The sequence below is a fragment of the Chironomus tepperi genome, unplaced genomic scaffold (assembly GCF_022539635.2).
Source record: "Chironomus tepperi strain 1889 unplaced genomic scaffold, CSIRO-AGI_Ctep_v1 contig_170, whole genome shotgun sequence".
NCBI classification, from domain to species: domain Eukaryota; kingdom Metazoa; phylum Arthropoda; class Insecta; order Diptera; family Chironomidae; genus Chironomus; species Chironomus tepperi.
This window is the reverse complement of record NW_027226292.1, coordinates 1,043,780-1,063,794: the sequence shown is the minus strand read 5'-3', so window position 1 is coordinate 1,063,794 and position 20,015 is coordinate 1,043,780. Positions and strand designations below refer to the sequence as shown.

Sequence of the window (20,015 nt, the reverse complement as noted above, 5' to 3'; positions counted from 1 at the left end):
CCTTACCAATACGATATCTAGTGAGCATGCTAATTGCATGATCTCCTGTAGGTGAGCATGTTAGGACAATTAGCATACTTAATAGGTACCGTAATATTGTCATTGAGCATATGCTTGTATATTAGAGTTAGATGTTGTTTTAAATACAGTACATATCTATGTTTAGCAGGTTTGAAGTTTTCCAATGGTTGTTTATTGTTTTTTTGATAGATATCTTTTGTAAATTATCCCTGGAAAATGAAAATAGACATTAAAGTAAAAATGCGTGTATCCTTTCTATTTTTATAAATTTCTCTTACTCAAATTACTTTTTATTTGATTTTATATGAAAACAATTTTTATAATAAAATATTTCATCATCTGAGAATTAGTTTTAAATCTTTGAAAACTTCGAATGTTAAAATTTGCTTCGAGTTACTACTCACTAAGAAACATTTCTTTTAAAAAAACATCATAATAATAATAATAATTATAATAAAAATAAAATAATAAATGAATAAAAAATTTCTTTTAATAACGGGTGACAAGATTTAATGCACAAGTATTATTCTTATTCATGCAAGACTGCGATAACTTTTTCTAATGTTGTTTCAATTTCTAATAATTTATGCCATGAAACTAGAATAAAGTTCACTAATTAATTAAATTACTCTCATCAGTCCTACAACAGCAGTGGAAATACATTTCCAATAAACATTTGTCTAGCTCGACATCGTCCATCACGGAATAGTCATTATTTGAATATTTAGTAATAAGATAAATTCCTTTGGTGCTTGTCAAATGTATCTCGAGTGTCTGACACAGTTCCTTTTTTTTACAGCATCACAAAATACTGCACATAAATGAACAATACAACTAAATATAAATAGCAACAAAAAACAAGAGTTTTGCGCATCAGGAAGAACCGATCAAAATTATCACAGAAACAAAGCATTCTTATGATTTTGAGGAAATTATGAAATGAAAAATTAAAACAGATCTGTGATCGATCGAATTCTTCTTCATTAAGGAGTATATCGATTAAGTTTCAAGGAGCTCGTTTTTATCTTCCTTGAAATTAAGTTGCGGCTGAAGTTTCTATCCATTTACACATTTTGATCGTTTCATTTCCTTTCTTTTTCTAAAATTACATTATAAAAAACAACTATTTCCCATCACAATTTGTCATTCAAAGTAAGTATATAAAAAAATTATTTATACATTAATTAAGAATCTTTCACTCGACAATTTTAGAAAAAGAAGAAAACTAAAAACTTAAATTTTCTATTCACTCTTAAACGGTAATTAACTCAATACATAGAATTATTAATGCGCAAATGTCATAAGTTGTTGTTGTTGGATAAGAGGAAAAATTTAAATCTATAATTAATAATAATAGAGGAATCCTTTTTTACTTTATCTAAAAAAAGTAAAAATTTAGACATAAATTTGGACATTCGCATATAGTTTATTTCACTATTTCTGCTTCTAAGGAAATGATATCGACATATTTTTTAAATAACGACGCATGAGAATTTTTTTACTGCTGTTAAGTTGATGTTAAATTTTTGGAATTGATACCGTCGATGGTCGATTTGAGGTAGAAAATGAATTGACAACCACGGAAGATCTGAAACAAAGGAACAGAACATTAATATCATGATATCATGTTTGATTTGAGTAAAAGCTCTTACCTGTTATGTTTCATGTGACTTTTGACTAGATCACTATTGACTAAGGCTGCCATTAATGAGAGTTCACCGGCCATTACTGTGGCACAAATCACTCTTGCTAATTGTTTACTATTTTCAGCAGGATGAGTCTGATGTGCTCCCCTTACTCCGAGAATTTCTAAACAGGCACTTTGTCCAGGCAAAACTGTTCCGCCTCCAACTGTCCCGACTTCAAGTGAAGGCATTGTGCATGTAATGTATAAATCGTTTTGATTATCACCATGGAATTCCATATTTGTGGAACAGTTACTACTTGTAATATTTTGAGCTGGATCTTGTCCAGTAGCAATGAAAATTGCCGTCACCATGTTTGCAGCATGTGCATTATTACCACCTATACTTCCAGCCATAGCTGATCCTGCCATATTTTTAAGTTTATTACACTGTATTAATGTCTTTGCATCTGTTTTCAGTAATGTCCTTAACACTTCTTCACTAACTCTTGATTCACACACTACACGCTTTCCACGTCCTTTAATCCAATTAATGGCAGCTGGTTTCTTATCTGAACAAAAGTTTCCACTCAAACTTATAATTTGCATTTGTGGGAATGCATGTGCAACAATTCTTAAGGCATTTTCGGCTCCTTTTGAGACCATATTCATACCCATAGCATCGCCTGTGAATGCTCTGAATCGAATATAAAGCTGTGGACCATCAATTGTAATAAGAAGTTCCTGTAATCGAGCAAAGCGACTTGTAGAATCGAAAGCTTGTTTGATTGTAGTGAAATTTTCAGCTGTTTCCATCCAACGTTTTGCTTGAGCTGCACTAATAACATCTGGGAATTTCACACATGGTGCACGAGTCATTCCTACATCTTCCACAATACTACGTACTCCATAATAAGACAATGCTTTGCAACCACGATTTGTTGAAGCAACTAAAGCACCTTCTGTTGTAGCCATTGGTACATAATATTTTTTTCCATCAAGTATCAATGGACCAGCATATCCAACTGGTATTTCTACAAATCCAAGAACATTCTCACAACATGCATTCATTACTTTGCTATAATCATAAGTGCGATAACTTAAAGTTGACAATGGTTCATTGCCATTTTTGAAGCCCATACGATTAGAAATAATTTGACGACGAATTTTAACACCACGTTCAGCATCTTCAATAATTGTTTCAATCTTGTGTAATGGTAAATAATTTCCACCAGCATTAACAAGCATAGTGATTTCTTCGTCAGTCAATGATTTAGCACCTGCGTCAGACATCATGATTTTGACACATTCTTCAATTGATCGTGGTGGACGAACTGGAACTAATGCAGACTCGATAAATTCAGGATTGTCTTCATCAGAATCTCCAAAGACATCGAAAGCAGTAAGATCTGTCTGAACTTCAATATCTCTTGTCATTGGATCTTCTTCGCAAATCGAAAATAAGGCACGACGCCCTGGTGGCGATGATTCTCTTGGTGGTAATTGAATGGTCGGTGGTGGTGCCATAATTTTTCTAACCTCTTGCATTTGTATTTCCTTCTCTTTTTCACGCTTTTTGCGTTCTTCCTCTTCAATTTGTCTAGCTAAATCCTGTTGAATTTGGTTGGTAAGATCATCACGGTCAAAGAAGATAAATTTAATGCAAAGTGTCAGCAATAAAATTAAAATAAAGATTTGTTCTGTGCTAATTGAAAGCCACTTCATTATATAGTCAGATATATCACTGGATTCTGTCTTATTCATTTGCTGTGCCATATTAAGGTTTTTAGCATCAGCACCGGGATTTGCATTAACATGTGGATCCTCCACATCATCGGTGTCAGAGAACGTTAAACGGCTGTGAGCATGTACAATCATTAAGCCACTGGACATGATTAGTTTGACACGTTGAATTATTGGATTTTGTTTTTGGTCCTCTTCGCTTAGTGCTCGAATAAGCGACGGATCTCTAATTTTTTGTCCTCCCTCCACGCTATTGTTACTATTAACATTATTATTATTATTGTTGATGTTATTTGCACTTGTTGATGTGCTAATTGAATTATTTATATTTCCACTACAATTGCGTGACAAATCCAATGTTAATGACAAGCAGGCTGGGTAGAAGGTCATAAAGACAACATAATTGACTATTACTGACATTACTGCAAATCCACTGAGCACTTCTAAACGTTGAACACCCGAAAGAGTTCCAACACCAATTACTAACGCTTCAACCATTGTATCCACTGTAATTAAATGTTTAAATTATTAATTGGACGATTCAAATCTAATAATTATACTTACATGATATTGCCGGTCCAAGTATTTCCATGCCACGTGCAATATTTTGTGTAACTTCATTTGAATCAGACCCACTTAGTGCTAGTTTTGCAAGTATTCCGGCTTTTGACAAGTCAATTAATAATAAAAAGAAGAATAGTGCGTCCCTATGTAATACAAATGAGAGAGAAAAAAAGATCACGTGTTACGCAACTTCCTTAAATCACAAAAGAGATCCGATAATAATTACAACTTACTTTAAATCAGATATGTCACTTTCCAAAAAATTCATTATACTCGATGTAAAAATGAAGCTTGAAAACACCGTAAATAAACCAGCAATGCCTGTAGAAAGAGAAAATTGTGTTAACATTTCCTACTTAACTTTACGCTTGAGAAACTTCTTTTCCTTCATATTTCTTTATATGAAAATATTTGTAAATATAAAGTGAAATGAAATGCATAATAAATAGGTCATTAAAGCAAATGTATGAGATGGACAGAGAAAGAAGATACGAAAGTGATCTTATATACAAAAATCGTTATTATATACTCAAAAAATCCATGCCCATGGAAAGATCAATGGCATCGCTTTTTTGTCTATCCCATACCTGCTTATTAATGGTCGCAAAATTTAAGGAATGCAAATTTATGTATGACTTAAGCCATCCAACAACTATTGTGAATAAATTTTCAAAAAAAAAATCTCGCAAGAATCTAGCGTAAATTTTGATCTTCGATTATTACGCATCTTCAAATTCAAATCTCTCACGCGATTGAATAAATCATGGATCACATTTCGGGTCATGGTAACTATACACGAAGAAGAATTATTCTCTTCCACGCTGTGAAGAGATATTGAGATATAAAATTTCGTTCTGCAAGTTCACTGCAAATTTCTGACTAAAGTCAAAAATCTAACTAGGATCAATAAATTTTTCATAGGTGTGGAGCACTGCTTTAAATGCCAAAAATTTGATTCATTGATTTCCATTTCCAAATATTTGCAAAGATTAATAAAAAATTCATCGCAGATTCGTCGAAAAGGTGAAAATAGTAAATCAGACTTGAAATTTCTCACATTTAGTCATTCGGACAGTCGGTAAAACTGAGTAACGAAATACAAATGGTCAAGGTGAAAAAAGTGATAAAAAGCTTAATTCTGATATGTTCGTAAAACATTTCTAATACGCCGCACAGATTATTAATATTATACTATTTTGAAATCAATATAGATATGTGATAGAAGTCACATACGAAAACATTGATAAGCAGAAAGAAGAAAACACATCCATTGAGTGATTCAAAGTCATTGCAAATTTATTCATACACGTGTTTTTTTCTTATAAAAGTTTTACAGCTGTTGCTGACCAAACATTTATGGTGTTTTTTAGTTCTTTCACATGTTGAGAATATCCAACACTTGCTAAATGAATTGGGAAATTTCTACTCTTTAGCTATGCTTTGTAATGGTAGATTCTCAAACCGAAACACAAAACAGACAATAACTTTTATACTTTTAAAGCAATTATTGAAGTGATGAAGAAGCCTTAACCTTAGTGACACTCTAAGTGTCAAAAGGCAAATAATTATTAAAGTTAATACAGCCTGTATAAAGGAATAAAAAACAACATTTTCCGAGAGACTTAATTTATGAATGATCCCACGGTAAGCGCTCTAGCAAAATTAAAACAAGTTTTTTTGGTGTCAAACATATCAGCATTAATAATTTGAAAATGCGAACACGCGTCACACATGACATTACGATAGACCATACCAAGATGTAAAAAAATTCACCTCTGTATCGGTAATATAGTAAAATCAGAAGAGTTGACGACTATGCGTATCACACATGAATGAATGGAAACTATGAATGAAGTTCAAATACATTTTTTTGCAACATTTTATCGTCTTGTTACATGACCAGTTAACCAGCTGAAACAACCAAATCGTCCGAATGTTAAGCAAGTTTGGCAAGTATTTTTTTTTTTTTCGATTTTACTGAGAGAATAACATGGTTTCATATGATATAATTACTGTTGTCTTTTAGAAATGCTCATTAAATAAAACTTGATCGCATCAGACTCAGTTCAAAGTTCCGAAATAAATTTTTTTACAACATCATGTGTCTTTACCCCCAGATGAAAAGAAACCATTTTCACAATATTGGTTAATGCATGCAATAAAGTCGATATCCTTGAAAATCTCGTTCACCAAGCAATCCGGACATCTCTCAACTCTTAAATTAGCAAACAAAATTTGTGCAAAAAATGTTTGTCTTATGATTTGGATTCTTATTCACATATATTCCCGAAGAACTGGTTGAATTTAAAAACCAACCATGTTGTCGAACAGTCACATGATATTTTTTTAATAAAAATACTTAGATTAAGACATTCATTCTTAAAATATGCAATCGTAAAAACAGGATTAGTTTGGCAATTCATTTCAAAATAATAACAATCCCCGGTTTTTGTGGATATCTTAAGATCATCTCAATGAACAGTATCCCATAGAGAATGCATTTTTGGAAATATTAATGAAGTTCACATATTTTTGCACGAATGTAATAAAAGTCATTCATATCAATCGTCATAATTCACTAACTTATACCGGAATATTTGATCTGACTGTAAAATGCCTTTGAAGGACAGACAAATATTGGCACGTCAGTTTCATCCATTCACAAATACGTGAATGTTTTCAATAATTTTTTAACATATCTTCTTTAAATTGCTCTGTTCTTTAAAATCACAAATTCCTCATTAGAATAAATTTGTGCATACAGACAATATAATTGTCTTCCTCGTAAATAAGCATTTTATTTGCTTTTTTTAGAAGCTTCTAAATTAGTGATAAAATTTATATTTATATTTAATACACAAAAGTATTTATTAAGTAGAATGTGGTTAATAATTTATTTATTATTATTGAAGCTCGTCGGTTACGCGTAAGAGATAATACATTCTTATCTTCAAATAATATTATGAATGAGAAGCATTGTCGATTGACTTAAGACATGTTTCTGACGTAATTACATTTACTGACATACGTCATACATTTTTAACACATTATTGGTGAGATTTGGGATAAAATATGTCCATGACATCTCTCTTCATAGCGACAAAATTTGAGAGTGGTTCAAAATTATCTGGTCAGATATTGAAGAGGCTATCGTACTATTTACTGACTTTATTTACTCAATTCGATGGTAAACTTTTTTCAATGTCTCGCGAAAAAAAAAAACCATTTCAAGGTTATCAAACCCTAGCAGAAATAATGCATGTTTTGTGTAAATTCATCATCATCATCATTGTGATCATCATAATTTATGGTGCTTGTTTTTAAAACATTTCAATCAATTCAAATTGAGTTGTTCATTGTATAAATGCTACCGCATACATAAAGTCAATTTCAAGTTCATTTCACTTTCATTCAAGTTCCTTATGTCTCCATGCTACATGTTATTATGGAATTATTTCTAAGAAGATATGTAAAGTAAACTTTGAGGTTATAAGCTGAATTCTTCAAAAACTTCACACTTTGAAATCTCACAACCATCGGATGAATTATCACATGCTCATAGACCGAATCAAAATTCCCCGATTTAGTAAAGTCCATATAATTAAAATCAGAAGAATGATCTGAAAACGTGATTAGAGGTTGCTCAAATATAAATGCCAATAAAAGTTTTTATTAATCCAATCAATTTTCATATTTTTTTAAAATGTTGGACATCACCGAAAAATATTTAATTGGTCCTTGGCTTAGATTTTTTTTTTCAGCACAATTTAGCTAAAATGTTTACATGGACACAACTTGAAATAAGAATATAAATTTGCTGGAGTGATTTAGTGGAGAAAAAAATATCATTAAAGTAATTTGAACATTGGTTAAATTAAATTAGAACACTGAATGCTTTTTCAATGCTATTTTAATATGAACATATTTATTACCTCGGCAATTTTTTGTTTAATTTAAAACTTCCTACTTTTATTTATTTATCGATTCCTTTCATGATCATAACCGTGTTTTCAGAATGCATAATTCAAATGCACATCGAAAGATGTATTGCAAAACAGATTAATTCCTGGTATTTTTTTTTTTTTTTGATAAATATGTGCCTTGTGTATGCTATTCATTAACGCTGAAGTGGCCTGCCGACTAATGTCAATTGACATACTTTTGTTAATTTTATTTTCCATACAGACAATTTTGTAGGTAAGTGAACGGTTTTCTAATGTAATGCTTCATTCGAAACTCACTGCCAATGCTTAATATAATCGTAAGTAAAAATGAGAATTCAGAGCAATAAAATCGCGCAACGAAAATTCAATCATTGACTGATTGGAACATGGAAGTGAAGTACTTCCTAAAAATCAACCAAATTTTAGAAAAGGTGAAGCTAATTCACATCTGTTGAATACCTAATAATTTTATTTTGTATTCGCTTAATTTTTATTGAAATATTAATAATTAACGGTTTCTGACATTTTTGCGGATTTGTACATGAGCTAATTGCATGCCTTTATTAGCAGTAAATTGAATTAAAATAGTCAATAGCCAAATCATTCTCAAGAAGTAAACAATCATTTATTTAAGAACTGAACCTATTGGTTTGGTACCGATAGTCGTTATGAAGGTGATTTAAGAAACTATACATTTGGTTTAAGTAAAATAAATCCATTTGAGAGTACTGGAGCTTTGGATCAATTATAAATTAATTAGGCTTTAAAGATTAATTCCAATAAGAGTTGATTGAAGATTGAAGACAAAGTAAAGTAAAGTAAAGCTTAATTGCATTAAATAAAACTGGTGATTATTACAACAATATGTGAATTTACATTTCCTGAATTTTATGATAAATTGGCAACAAAACTCTGAGGCAATCGTTTGGCAAGATTTTCACTTTCAATATCGCTTTATGGATATTATTTTTCGAAAGATTATAATTTTTTTATACCTTTTTGACCAAATCAAAAGTTATGCATTTATGAATATTTAAGAAAAATTTCCATTAATTTAATTACAAAGGAATTCCATTTACAGTAGTTAATACAAGAGATTCTGTCTTGTCACTCATATAAATGTTGTCAGTTAAAATAGTAATAAATTTTGATTCAAAGAAACCTTTTCTTTTAATTTTTATGAGTTATGTCATCACGGGTTGAGCTTTCGATTTTATTTTCCTTTTGTTTCATACATTTACTTTTGCTCTACCGACTATTATGAATGAATTTCGTTATGTGTATCTTTGATATGCATTAGGTAACATTAAAGAAAAGTATGTGATGGTCAAAAATTCACCGGGTACCATAAAGTTATTGAGTATCATTCCATTATAATATATTGGATTGTTAACATTAATATCAGAGGGCAGGTTTTGTTTGTTTGGCATAAAACCTTTAGACTTCACTAATATATTTTGATAAATGTTTAAGATTTATTTTATGGAGATATTTACATACAGGATGAAAGGTGATGCTCACTTCAATAAATTTAATCAAATTATTCTGGATTTTCCTTATTTTCTGCCAATCATTGAATGGCTTGTTTCATTATTTGACATTAGTCATGTCCATTTATCATCGATGACTTATGGAAATGATTTATTTCTTTATTTGCTTAATTGAATTTTATAATGTTAGGAAAGGATCAAATTTACTTAAAAAATGTTATTGGAAACACGTACTAAAAAACAAAAATTTAGAAGGAATTTAAATGTGTCCTTTTGCAAGATCAAGCTGCACTAAATAACTTCAGTATCCGCCAATTTTTACATCAAAATGAAAACAGAAAAAAGAAGCTAATAACAACAATGAAGAAAAAAAAATCACAAAGTGAGAAGTTGTTGAAAAACTTTCTAAAATATATTTATAATCTTGTTTCGTTTAGTTCAGCAAAGGAAATAGGTATGTGAATTCCATTGTTAAGATTCTTTTTTTGGAATCAAAGACTTGCGATCTCTGATTATTTATTTGTGAAGTCTGATCTTTTTTTACGTTTACTAACAAAAGCATTTAAGCTTACAGCTGTGGATATTGTCATATCCTGTTTGTTTTAACATACATAGCTTTATCTTAGATTTTACGATCGCATGTGCGAAAAGGAGAAGAAAATAAAATAAAAAATGTCCAAAAATATGATTGAAGAAAACGTCATTGACAAGCCACACAGGCTGTGTTCAGTTAATAAGTAAACACACGTTTTTTTTTTAAGAAGTGAGAAAGTGTTAATGACGCAATTAAAATGGATGTGAAAAAGAGATTCATTCTTTTTTCAGTGAATTTTTATGCTCTCCATATATACAAATTCGAACGAGTTATTTGCAGTTTACGAAATTATTCAGTAAAATCCCAATTTAAATATAGATGACTTCAGCTTATCCTCATCACAAAAGTTCAAGTTCAATAGCAAATTGAATTATAATAAGTTTCATTCATATGTATGTACAAAAAATTTAAGAATAAGCTTGTGTTAAGTGATAAAAGATAATAATATTTCCAATATGAGAAAATGATTTAAAACGTGACTTTTTTAAAACATTAAGTTTGGGTCTAATTTTAGAGAATAATTTTAAAATCACGATCAATTCGACCTCGTCCATTGCATCACTTAATAAAACTTTTGAAAATTATGAACTTTAATTCTTTACCAAAAATACAAAAACTGATCTTCACAGGAATCATATAGCACTTCCTTACATTTAGTTTATTTCATATTCGGTATGATCACATGACAATGCCGCATTAATTCATCAAACCATTAAAAAAATAACTCTATTAAGCTTTTTCATGCCAATTCTTTCATCTTAAGTTATTCTCATTAAATCAAGAATCCAACAGCGCAAAAATCACAAGTGAGATAAACAATCCCGGAAATGAATTGTCTTTAGAAGTATCTAAGATTTATCATTGCAAAAGATTTTTTTTGTACTTTAAAAATAGAGTTTTTAAAATATATTCAACAACTTATTTTGGCAATTCAGTTAAGCATTTTCACGTGATAAATCTTAAAATTTGCCATTGTTTTGTTCAAAAAAAAAATAAAAAATCTCTGGTCTAATAAAATAATGACATCAAAACTAGTTTTTTTTTTCGAGTATCTGTCAGCACATAACGGAATTGATTGTGATAAGATGCTTAAGAGCTTTGAAGTAAATTTGAAAAGAATCAAAAACACTAACTGCACTCGATTGAATTTTTTTTTCTGTTTACAAGAATATCGCATCATAAATCTTTTATTAAACTGAAGCAGTAAGGAGGTTTGTTGAAAGATTTCGACCAGCTGTCTGTTTTTGCAAAATGTTTATTTGTGAAAAAAATAATTACAGTTAGTAAAGATAAATTATCACTCCGAAGAAAATAAGGATGACGGTGGGAAGAATCATCGTCTATTTTTCGTGCAATTTTCACTAATCATAGCTGGATATGTTTATTTCTGGAAGAATTTTCCGGCTTACTGAATGAATAATCAATGTTATTGCGAAAATCCTATTTTCTCATTTTTTTTTCAATATCATAACATTATGGTTCAAGAATATCTATATATAATCATTCAGAGTTCGTACAAACTCATTGTTTATAAAACTTATTATTATGCATTTCCAAATAATTTCAAATATTTATTATGAAGAATAAGTAGCTATTCAAGTTATTTACGTTGCTATTTCATAATATTAATAATGCGTCATGTACTCACCAAGTATATATTTTGATCCTAGTTTATGAAGATTACAAAATTGATAATAGCAATAAAGAACTGCTGAGCATCTTACAATAGTCATCAGAATAACATCTGCTGCAATATATTGAGCTTCAAAGCCGTCACATGAGTCTCTCCAACCATGACACTGTTGTCGTAAATGAATAGGCTTTACATTTGGATCATTTGATATGAGAGGATCATTTGTATTTGAACTTCCTTTATCAACACTAAACATACATGCTGTAAAAGTAATCAATGCCACTATTACTTCCCATGGATGTGATGCACAAAATTCTCCATGTGCTCTAAACAAATGTCCTGTTTTCACCATTTTGATACAAAATTATTCTTTATAAAAACAAATATGCTAAGAGAACTACTCTTTCACTTTACTTGTTGCTTCTTTCTGTAACGAAACAATAAATTATAAAATCACTATTATTAGCATGTCCGTAAATTTATTATTATTTAATAATTTTGCGAATTATACAATGCTGTTTATGCACGCAGAGTAACTAACAAGAAAAAATCAGTACCTTCTTTTAGTGTATTCGATAATTAACTATGTAAAAGAAGAGCTCTTAGAGCAATTAGTGATACTTGTAAACTAATTAATTATATTACAAAATATTTAATAATTAATTAAAAAAAACGTTTTAAAGAATTTCAAGAAAAAAATGTTTTTCTTAAGTCCGATCCGCATGAGTGGGATTCAACGACTGATTTAAAGTTAGACATTCTGAGGCCATGAAGCTGATGGCACTCTAATCAGTTCTTCTTCCTTACTCAACTCGTTTCTCGGCCTTAAACATCGAATATTTAATTAAAAATTGAGAAAAGATGTGAGAATTTTGAGAGAAATATATAAAATGTTTGGTGATCAGGTGTGTGATGAAAATGGAATTTCTCAAATATTTGAATAAGGTAGAGAACTTTATGCAAAAAAAACCCAGAGAAGAAGACTTTACCAGCAAATGCCCATAAAATTCTCGTGATTTTATAAATCCTGTTTAACGAGATGAAGACAAGAAACTGCGATTAACATAGAACGACTCGCATCGCATCACGCGACACATCAACCATCCTCAAGAATCTTTAACACGTGTCTTATGGCAGAAAAATAAAACGCAAGTTGTTTGACCATCTTCATTAAGATAAAGTTCTTATTATGTATTCATTCGTATTCATAAAACCGCTCTATGTTTTTTACCGCTAAAATTCTTGATGATTTTTAAGACAAACTAGATATCTTGAGGCAGAAGCAATTGCCTTACTTTTGGAATAGTTAAAGGAGAAGACATTATAAAATATTTGACTCTCAAGTTCGAATAGCAAGAGCTTCTTGAATAAAATTTTCCCTTTCATTTCTTGAAGCATCCAAAAAGAATTTTTATTATATTTATTTAAAGATGTAATCACGTTTCTTTACTCAGCAGACATTCAAATTTATTTTATTATACAAGATGTCTCACGTTATTGACACACAAAAATATTCCCAAGATCCTAACGTTTTATATCATTTCTCAATTGATTGTCAATTCCGCATTTTGGGTATTTATAGCAAATAGAAAAAAATTGGGAATTTCGCATTAACAATCAACAAGTCGATGACCATTAAATGTTTCTAATCGATTGTCAAGATTTTCTTGTTAATTTCAGTTAATTTATATAATTACCAGAGAGATAATTTTTTTTTGAGGATTTCATCATAATTATGTAGAAAAAACGTCATTTGTTAACAACTCTATGCATAATTGGTTCTATCTAGCTTATACTGATTTCTACAAGAATCAAGAACTAAGAATTTTTTTCTATTAATTTATTTATCTAGTCAGAATAAATTTCGGTTCATCATATTCTTTTATATGCGCAGGTGTCTTCAAAATGACTTATACATGTTCCATTCATCTCTATCGAACATACGATTGTATAATCAGCCTTAATAAAGTATGAGTTTTTATAAAGCTAGCGAAAAAAGAAGAAGTGGCAATGTTGTTGACTTAAATCATATTTCGTTATCCATATTGCAATCATTCTCAAAGATTTTATTTTAAGCAATGAGAATAATGAAATCAATGAATAATTTCATAGGCAGCAACAGTCATGGACGATGAAGATTGTTCCGTCAATTAGCATATTTAAACAGATGAGATAAAAATTGAGCAAATATCAATTGATTTTTACATTTGCCATTCAATCACTCAACACACTGAGGTGATCAATGATGTTCCCTTCCTACTTGCTCACATATGATGTATTGCTATATATCAATGCATACATGAATACAACGAAATAAGTAGTATGCTCTATCCATTCATAGGAATTCATTGAAGAAATCTATCAGTTATTATCGTCACTATTATAATACAACTCGTGTGTGAAGCAGAAAAGCATCATTAGTAAAATCAATAAGAAGATAAAGAAGATGATGTTGTTATGGAAAATACGAATGTCGATAAAAAAAAGCCACGAAATCGTGTGTTGACATCCTTGAAAGTTAACATCTAGTGAGGCAGTTAAGTAATAATAACAACAATAAGATTGTTGGTAAAACCAGATACCTCTTGCAAAAGAGTATACTCTTACTCCATCTAGTGGACTGCTACTACCGTTGATAAATTTGATTGATTATTACTCTCATCCTTGAAATTGAATCTATTTATCATATATGAAAATTAACGGTACGTTCTTAAAATATTCTTGACATTCAAAGGTTAGATGTCGACAACTATTAATAGGTACAATAGATGTTTTATTTTTACACTGCGGATGCAGTTTTATAGATTTTTTTTTTCGGAAAGCTATTATCACACCTATTAGATATTAATGCTAATAAACAGAATCTTTGTGAATATAAAGAGGAAGTATATATATCCGCGAATGTATTTCCATAAATTTGTAGCCAAGTATAAATTTTGGGTCAAATATTGCCTTTTAAGGATTGTATGAAATAAATGATGCGCAAAAACTCTTCAATCAAATTTACATATTATATTGACTCAATCAATATGACTAGCTTTTGGCTTAGCTGTGCATTTTTCATACCAAATTAATACATGAAAAAAAGGGTACGTCAAGATTACATAACAGCGCTAAGTGTGTAAAACATACATGTAAGAAGCGAAAGAGGAAAAAGAAATTAATGAAATAAGTGAAAAACAATCCCAGTTTTTTGAATGAAAGAAAAAGTTTCTAGCATTTTTTGCACTCATCTGTCCTCAAAAAACATTGGCTGAATGTTGAAATCATAAATCTTTAAATTGTTTCTTCTTTTTCAAAAAGAAAAAAAAAATAAAGGTTTTTAAACTTATACAACACATAGTAGAAGGAATTATCTGTCTTTAGTCTTTATGACTGATAATAGGAAGACCCCAAATTTTGAGATAAATTTAATTATATTTTCTTAATAACTTTGAAAAAGTGTCAAAATTATTTTACAACATTAATCGGTTGCAAAAGCCCGCAAAAGCATTTGAGTAAACTTGCCAGTTTAATTGGAATTCAGCAAAATTTTACTCACTTCATTTCTCTTTACAGCGATCATTCAATACGTTTAAAAATGAAGAAAACGAAAGAAAGAAATATGTACAAGCAAATTAAATAAAGAAATTTCACTTCGTTCATTGTTAAAAACACTTTTAGGAAGAAATTTCTCTTGGAATTTCATCATATTTTCAGGCGATTTACATCTCTTCCTTTTATAATTAGCTTTATACAATCACCCTTGCTATGATGCGTTAAATCCGGTAAAAAACAATGTCATCATATGTAACCGTGTGATTGAACTTCAACGCATGAGTCCGTCCTTCAAGATCATCATTTACTCATCAACACAAAGTTATTTTATTATACGTAAGCCAACAAAAATGTAAATTAGTTTTGCCGCAATCAAATGCTGACAATTGGATGGATTTTTTTTTTTTTTGAATATTTAATTAAATTATCACAGTTTCAAAATCATACTCAGCACTATGAAGGAAATTTAAAACCAGATAAAAATAACATAAATTTAGAAAAGCGCATACGATATATCCTTCTGTCTACCACAGTCATCATTCAGCGAATCGTCATTCAATGTCATGTTATACAAATAATATATTTCGTTAGCTTTTTTAAATGGAACACACTTGAGGTTTGCTTTAGACAATTTTTTTTGCATAGGAAATGTGTGAATCTATTGATTTGAAGAAGTACTTATAATACAATGGAACTATTGTATTTAATGATCATGTTAAGAGCTTAAAGTTTTAGAAAAGGTTAAATGCGTACAAATTCATCAACTTGGTGAGGTCTAGCAAGAAGTGATTACAGTTTTTGGATATTTACGTTAAAAATGTGTTTAAGCGAGCATATAATAATGTGTATTTTATATTCTTTTCTTCAAAAAGTCTGGTGTAGTCGTAAATGAAAAATCTTATACACAAAGTCTCATCGAAAGCTTGGATGGGAGAATGAATGAGCGAGATGAAAAATAATGGGATGGTAAAATGCAAAAGAAGTGAAAACCGTAAAGCAGAGAAGAAAACAAAACTGTTTACCTACATTTCAAGCAATTCAATTTAATTCACAAACGAGACGTGTAACTCAAGCTACGACTATTTATTTCATTCAGACTTTTTCTTGTCCGCATCATAAAACCACATATATATTTACAACGTAAACCAATAACTTGCGTTTTCAACCATTTTTATAATTTAAAGATATTCAGCAAAGTATATGTAATTAATTTGTAACTTATGAAATTTTACTAAACGGAACAGATGATTTTTTTTTTGTAAATGAATCCAAAGAAAATCCGCATTTGAGGATAATTGATTTTGTGCTGTGCTACATTTTTTTTATCACCATTACTTTTTCTCTTAATCTAGTATTATCAGAGAACTAAGTTATTTTCTTTATTTCTGATCCAGAGCTAATAAAAAATTTATGTTTAACACTTTTATAGATGATCAAAAAGCTTATTCCGAATTTACGTCTTTGACCCTAAAATTTTCGTAATCAGCCAAGAGAAAGTTTTCATTTTTCATGAAAAAATAAAAAGTTAAGTTACGAAATGAGAAATCACTTTTTTTTCAGCATTAACTGCACTAAATCGCAAATTTTAACAATAATTTTTAATTACCTGATTAGAAGGTATCACGTTCTATTACGAAATGTTCAAATTCTAAGCACTGATAAGAATGTTATTTATGCAATTTTTATGTGTGAGAAAATTTCTCGAATTTTCAGTTTTTTCACTTGGATTTTCTTATTTCTTTTTTCCAATTTTTCGTATTTTTAATTATTGACACTTTATGTGAGATTCATCTCAAAACTTGGTATGTTCTGCTTTTAAAGCACTAACAATATTCAACAGTAACATTTTTTAACATCTACTTTATGCAAGACTTATCCAAAGACTAGTTAACAGCATTATTCACTACTTTTTACATTAATATTTTTATGTTCAGAAATTGTTTTTATATGTGTATAATTTGAATTGGGTATGTTCAGAAAGATTATGAGTATTCAAAAAATATCTATCCGTTTTTTCTTCATTTTTTTTTTGCAACCTTCAATAATAATTAATTGATTAATTTAAAGAAAACAAATTGAATAATGATTCTAGAATTGATACTTATTTCATAATTAACCGTAAATTCAGTTTTAAATGTTATGCAGATTTAAAAACATCCGAGATGATCGAATTTCAGAATTCAAAAAATTTCAGTCACATGGCATCAACCGTTGTACACAATTATGTTCTGTTACTATTTTTTTATCGTTATCAGTGAAAGATAAAAAAAATAATATCAAATACTTACAATTAGCAATATACCTTAATACAACAAATTAGTTGATAATTATTTTAGTTTGAGAGAGGACGTGCATTGGAATAAAAAATAAATATATTATGGAGTTACAACTTCAAATATATTTGATGTTAGGAATTGGATCATTCTTTATTGCTGCATTAATTCTATCAAATTCTTTATTAATTTACTATGTGATAAAACTTTACAAGAAAATTTCTGAGGAACGAAATGAAAATTCTTATCTCAGGTATTGTGGCAATTTATAGCCTTGTTGTGTCATCATTTTGTTTTCTTCTATTATTAATTATTCTTTAATTATGTTTTTGGGGGATAATGCAGAAAATTTGACAGCGGAATTGTAAATAGTGCAGCGGATATTGATGATGAATTAAATAGACGATATACAATGCATACTCCTGAGCCTCAATCGCTTCAATCGATTGATATAATTAGACAAGATGATCGAAGCATGAAGCGTAAAGTAAATAAGGATTCGACAAGACCAAAGTAAGTTTAATTTTACTAGGTCTTTTTATTATCTTTTTTTAAAGTAATAAATCAATGTCTCATTTATCTCCATGTTAGCAACGTTCGTAGAGTTTCTAGAGACTCTGTAATTGATGTAAGCGAAGAATTTAATTGGCGCACAGAGTCAAACTCAAAATATAATTCAAATATTACATTACAGCAACGTGACGACGGTACATTCAACAGCGTGCATGAAGCGCGAACAGCTTTTAACGATCGAACATATTAACCAGAAATAAACAACAATAATTTATAGTGCCATAAGAGAAATTGTATAACGGTCATACGAATTTTAAAAAAATTGAATAATAAACCAATTAAAAATTAGAACTTATAAAGCCCTGAGAATAATAATAAAAAAATTAGAAAAATAAATTTTATTATTTTCTTCATAAAATAAGCATTGGAAATGCTTTTAAATAGAGTATTTAAGTCATTGTTGAATCAACCTGTAATAAATGATATAAGGTAAATAAAATTACACCATAATTAAAGCAATAAATCGTTTTAAGTAATTAACCAAAAAAATGTAACATTTCTTTCATAGATATACACAAGTTTGCTTTCACCGATTTCGCAGTGTTCCAAAATTAAGGATTCCAGAATGGCGTTTTAGAGTAGAAAGAAAAGTTAAGGATGATAATTTAACATCTGAAAATCAAAAATTTATCAAAGAAATCGTTGAGCGTGATTTCGGCAAGCAAGTTGTCCATAAAGGCGTAGAAACTTATGAAAGTAAATCATTATTAAAAGTTCCGGAATTAGAACCAAAAACATGGACAAAAGGAACCATCAGATGTGGTGTCATAGCAAAAAAATTAGGACATTATCCTCTTTGGAAAAAAGATGGAACTAGAATTTGTACAACAGTCCTTCAAATAGCTGATAATCACGTAATTAAATACATACCTCCAAACGAATTTGATCCAAAAGAACGAAGGCCTCTCAAAAGCTATAATAAAAAAGGCTGTATATTAGTTGGTGCTGAATCAGTCGATCCCAACACATTGACAGCAAATTATATGGGTTTATTCAAAGGAAGTGGCGTGATGCCTACAAAACATATGTTCAGATTTGTAGTAGATGATGTTGCTGCACTTCCTGCTGGCACTCCTCTAAATGTCTCACACTTCCGAGTTGGAGATTATGTAGATGTTCGTGGAAAGACGTAAGTTACTGTCTGAATAACAATTAACTTGAATAAGCTAATATGTATACGAAGATGAAATATATCACTTGGCTTTCTATATCAAGGCAATGCACTAATTAGTTTATTTGTAGAATTCATCGTGGTTTCCAAGGAGTTGTAAGACGATGGGGATTTAAAGGAGGCCCTGCCACTCACGGTAATACTAAAACTCACAGACGTCCTGGATCTCTGTCATCAGGCATCAAGTCAAGAATTTGGAAGGGCAAGAAAATGCCTGGTGATATGGGAAACTGCTGGAGAATATTAAAAGGATTAAAAATTTGGCGTATTAATACAAAAACAAATACTATGTGGGTTTCTGGATATTCTATTGCTGGAAATCCAGGCGATCTTGTCTACATTTACGATACAATTCTCCCACTGAGACAACCAAAAGAGCCTCTTCCATTGCCAACATTTTTAGGAGATGAATCAAAACTTCCAGAGGACATTTACGAAGACTCAATTCATAAATTCAATGATCCAAGCATAATTTATGAGCCCGAAAAATAATAAGTGAATAATATGAGTGTAAATGTGTTAGTGAAGTATGTATAATAATAAAATAGAACTTTTGAAGGAAAAATATGTCTGTGTATTTGTTGTAAACATCAGAAATTTTGACCTATTTTAGAATTTTCAAGGTATATTGACGAAAAATTTTATTTGTTTTTAAAATATAAAAAGTGTATTTTGCGGATAGACAATGTTGATGACAGACTTGAATGACGACGAGTTAATAATTATATTTTCATATTGTACAGAAAGTGACCATAAACAGTTAGTGAGAACGTGTATTTTGTTTGAAAAAATCATTGAGGAAAATTTCTACGAAAGGAAATGTCGGAATTCATTGATGGTTAGTCAC

At 29.9% G+C, this 20,015-nt stretch overlaps 2 protein-coding genes across 5 annotated transcripts; one reads left to right on the top strand and one right to left on the bottom strand.

The window, feature by feature from the left end:
- Positions 1 to 270: 270 nt before the first annotated feature.
- Hmgcr (HMG coenzyme A reductase) lies at positions 271 to 17,068 on the bottom strand. Of its 2 annotated transcripts, none has more exons than XM_070638121.1 (6): positions 16,758 to 17,068; positions 11,630 to 12,041; positions 4,186 to 4,273; positions 3,953 to 4,095; positions 1,674 to 3,894; positions 271 to 1,609 (listed from the first exon to the last, which is right to left on the bottom strand). In XM_070638121.1, the coding sequence occupies exons 2-6, from the start codon at positions 11,964 to 11,966 to the stop codon at positions 1,540 to 1,542; spliced, it is 2,859 nt and encodes a 952-aa protein (XP_070494222.1). In that variant the 5' UTR covers positions 11,967 to 12,041; positions 16,758 to 17,068; the 3' UTR covers positions 271 to 1,539. The 2 variants fall into 2 exon arrangements, with proteins under 2 accessions (XP_070494222.1, XP_070494224.1); XM_070638123.1 differs by lacking the exon at positions 16,758 to 17,068 and adding an exon at positions 12,172 to 12,331.
- Positions 17,069 to 17,466: 398 nt separating this feature from the next.
- Positions 17,467 to 19,735, top strand: mRpL3 (mitochondrial ribosomal protein L3). Of its 3 annotated transcripts, none has more exons than XM_070637950.1 (6): positions 17,467 to 17,677; positions 17,770 to 17,937; positions 18,016 to 18,052; positions 18,119 to 18,426; positions 18,506 to 19,126; positions 19,240 to 19,735. In XM_070637950.1, exons 4-6 carry the CDS (start codon positions 18,368 to 18,370, stop codon positions 19,658 to 19,660), a joined length of 1,101 nt encoding a protein of 366 aa, XP_070494051.1. In that variant the 5' UTR covers positions 17,467 to 17,677; positions 17,770 to 17,937; positions 18,016 to 18,052; positions 18,119 to 18,367; the 3' UTR covers positions 19,661 to 19,735. The 3 variants fall into 3 exon arrangements, with proteins under 3 accessions (XP_070494051.1, XP_070494053.1, XP_070494050.1); XM_070637952.1 differs by having other exon boundaries at positions 17,982 to 18,052; XM_070637949.1 differs by having other exon boundaries at positions 18,016 to 18,426.
- Positions 19,736 to 20,015: the final 280 nt, after the last annotated feature.

What these genes read in the sequence shown, in the direction of transcription:
- Hmgcr (XM_070638121.1), bottom strand. Translation starts at nt 11,966, where the DNA reads ATGGTGAAAACAGGACATTTGTTTAGAGCACATGGAGAATTTTGTGCA. An exon ending in AGTGACATATCTGATTTAAA is followed by an intron (nt 4,096 to 4,185) that starts GTAAGTTGTAAT and finishes TGTATTACATAG; the next exon opens with GGACGCACTATTCTTCTTTT. An exon ending in AGTCACATGAAACATAACAG is followed by an intron (nt 1,610 to 1,673) that starts GTAAGAGCTTTT and finishes CCTTTGTTTCAG; the next exon opens with ATCTTCCGTGGTTGTCAATT.
- mRpL3 (XM_070637950.1), top strand. Translation starts at nt 18,368, where the DNA reads ATGCTTTTAAATAGAGTATTTAAGTCATTGTTGAATCAACCTGTAATA. An exon ending in CCTGTAATAAATGATATAAG is followed by an intron (nt 18,427 to 18,505) that starts GTAAATAAAATT and finishes TTTCTTTCATAG; the next exon opens with ATATACACAAGTTTGCTTTC. An exon ending in GTAGATGTTCGTGGAAAGAC is followed by an intron (nt 19,127 to 19,239) that starts GTAAGTTACTGT and finishes GTTTATTTGTAG; the next exon opens with AATTCATCGTGGTTTCCAAG.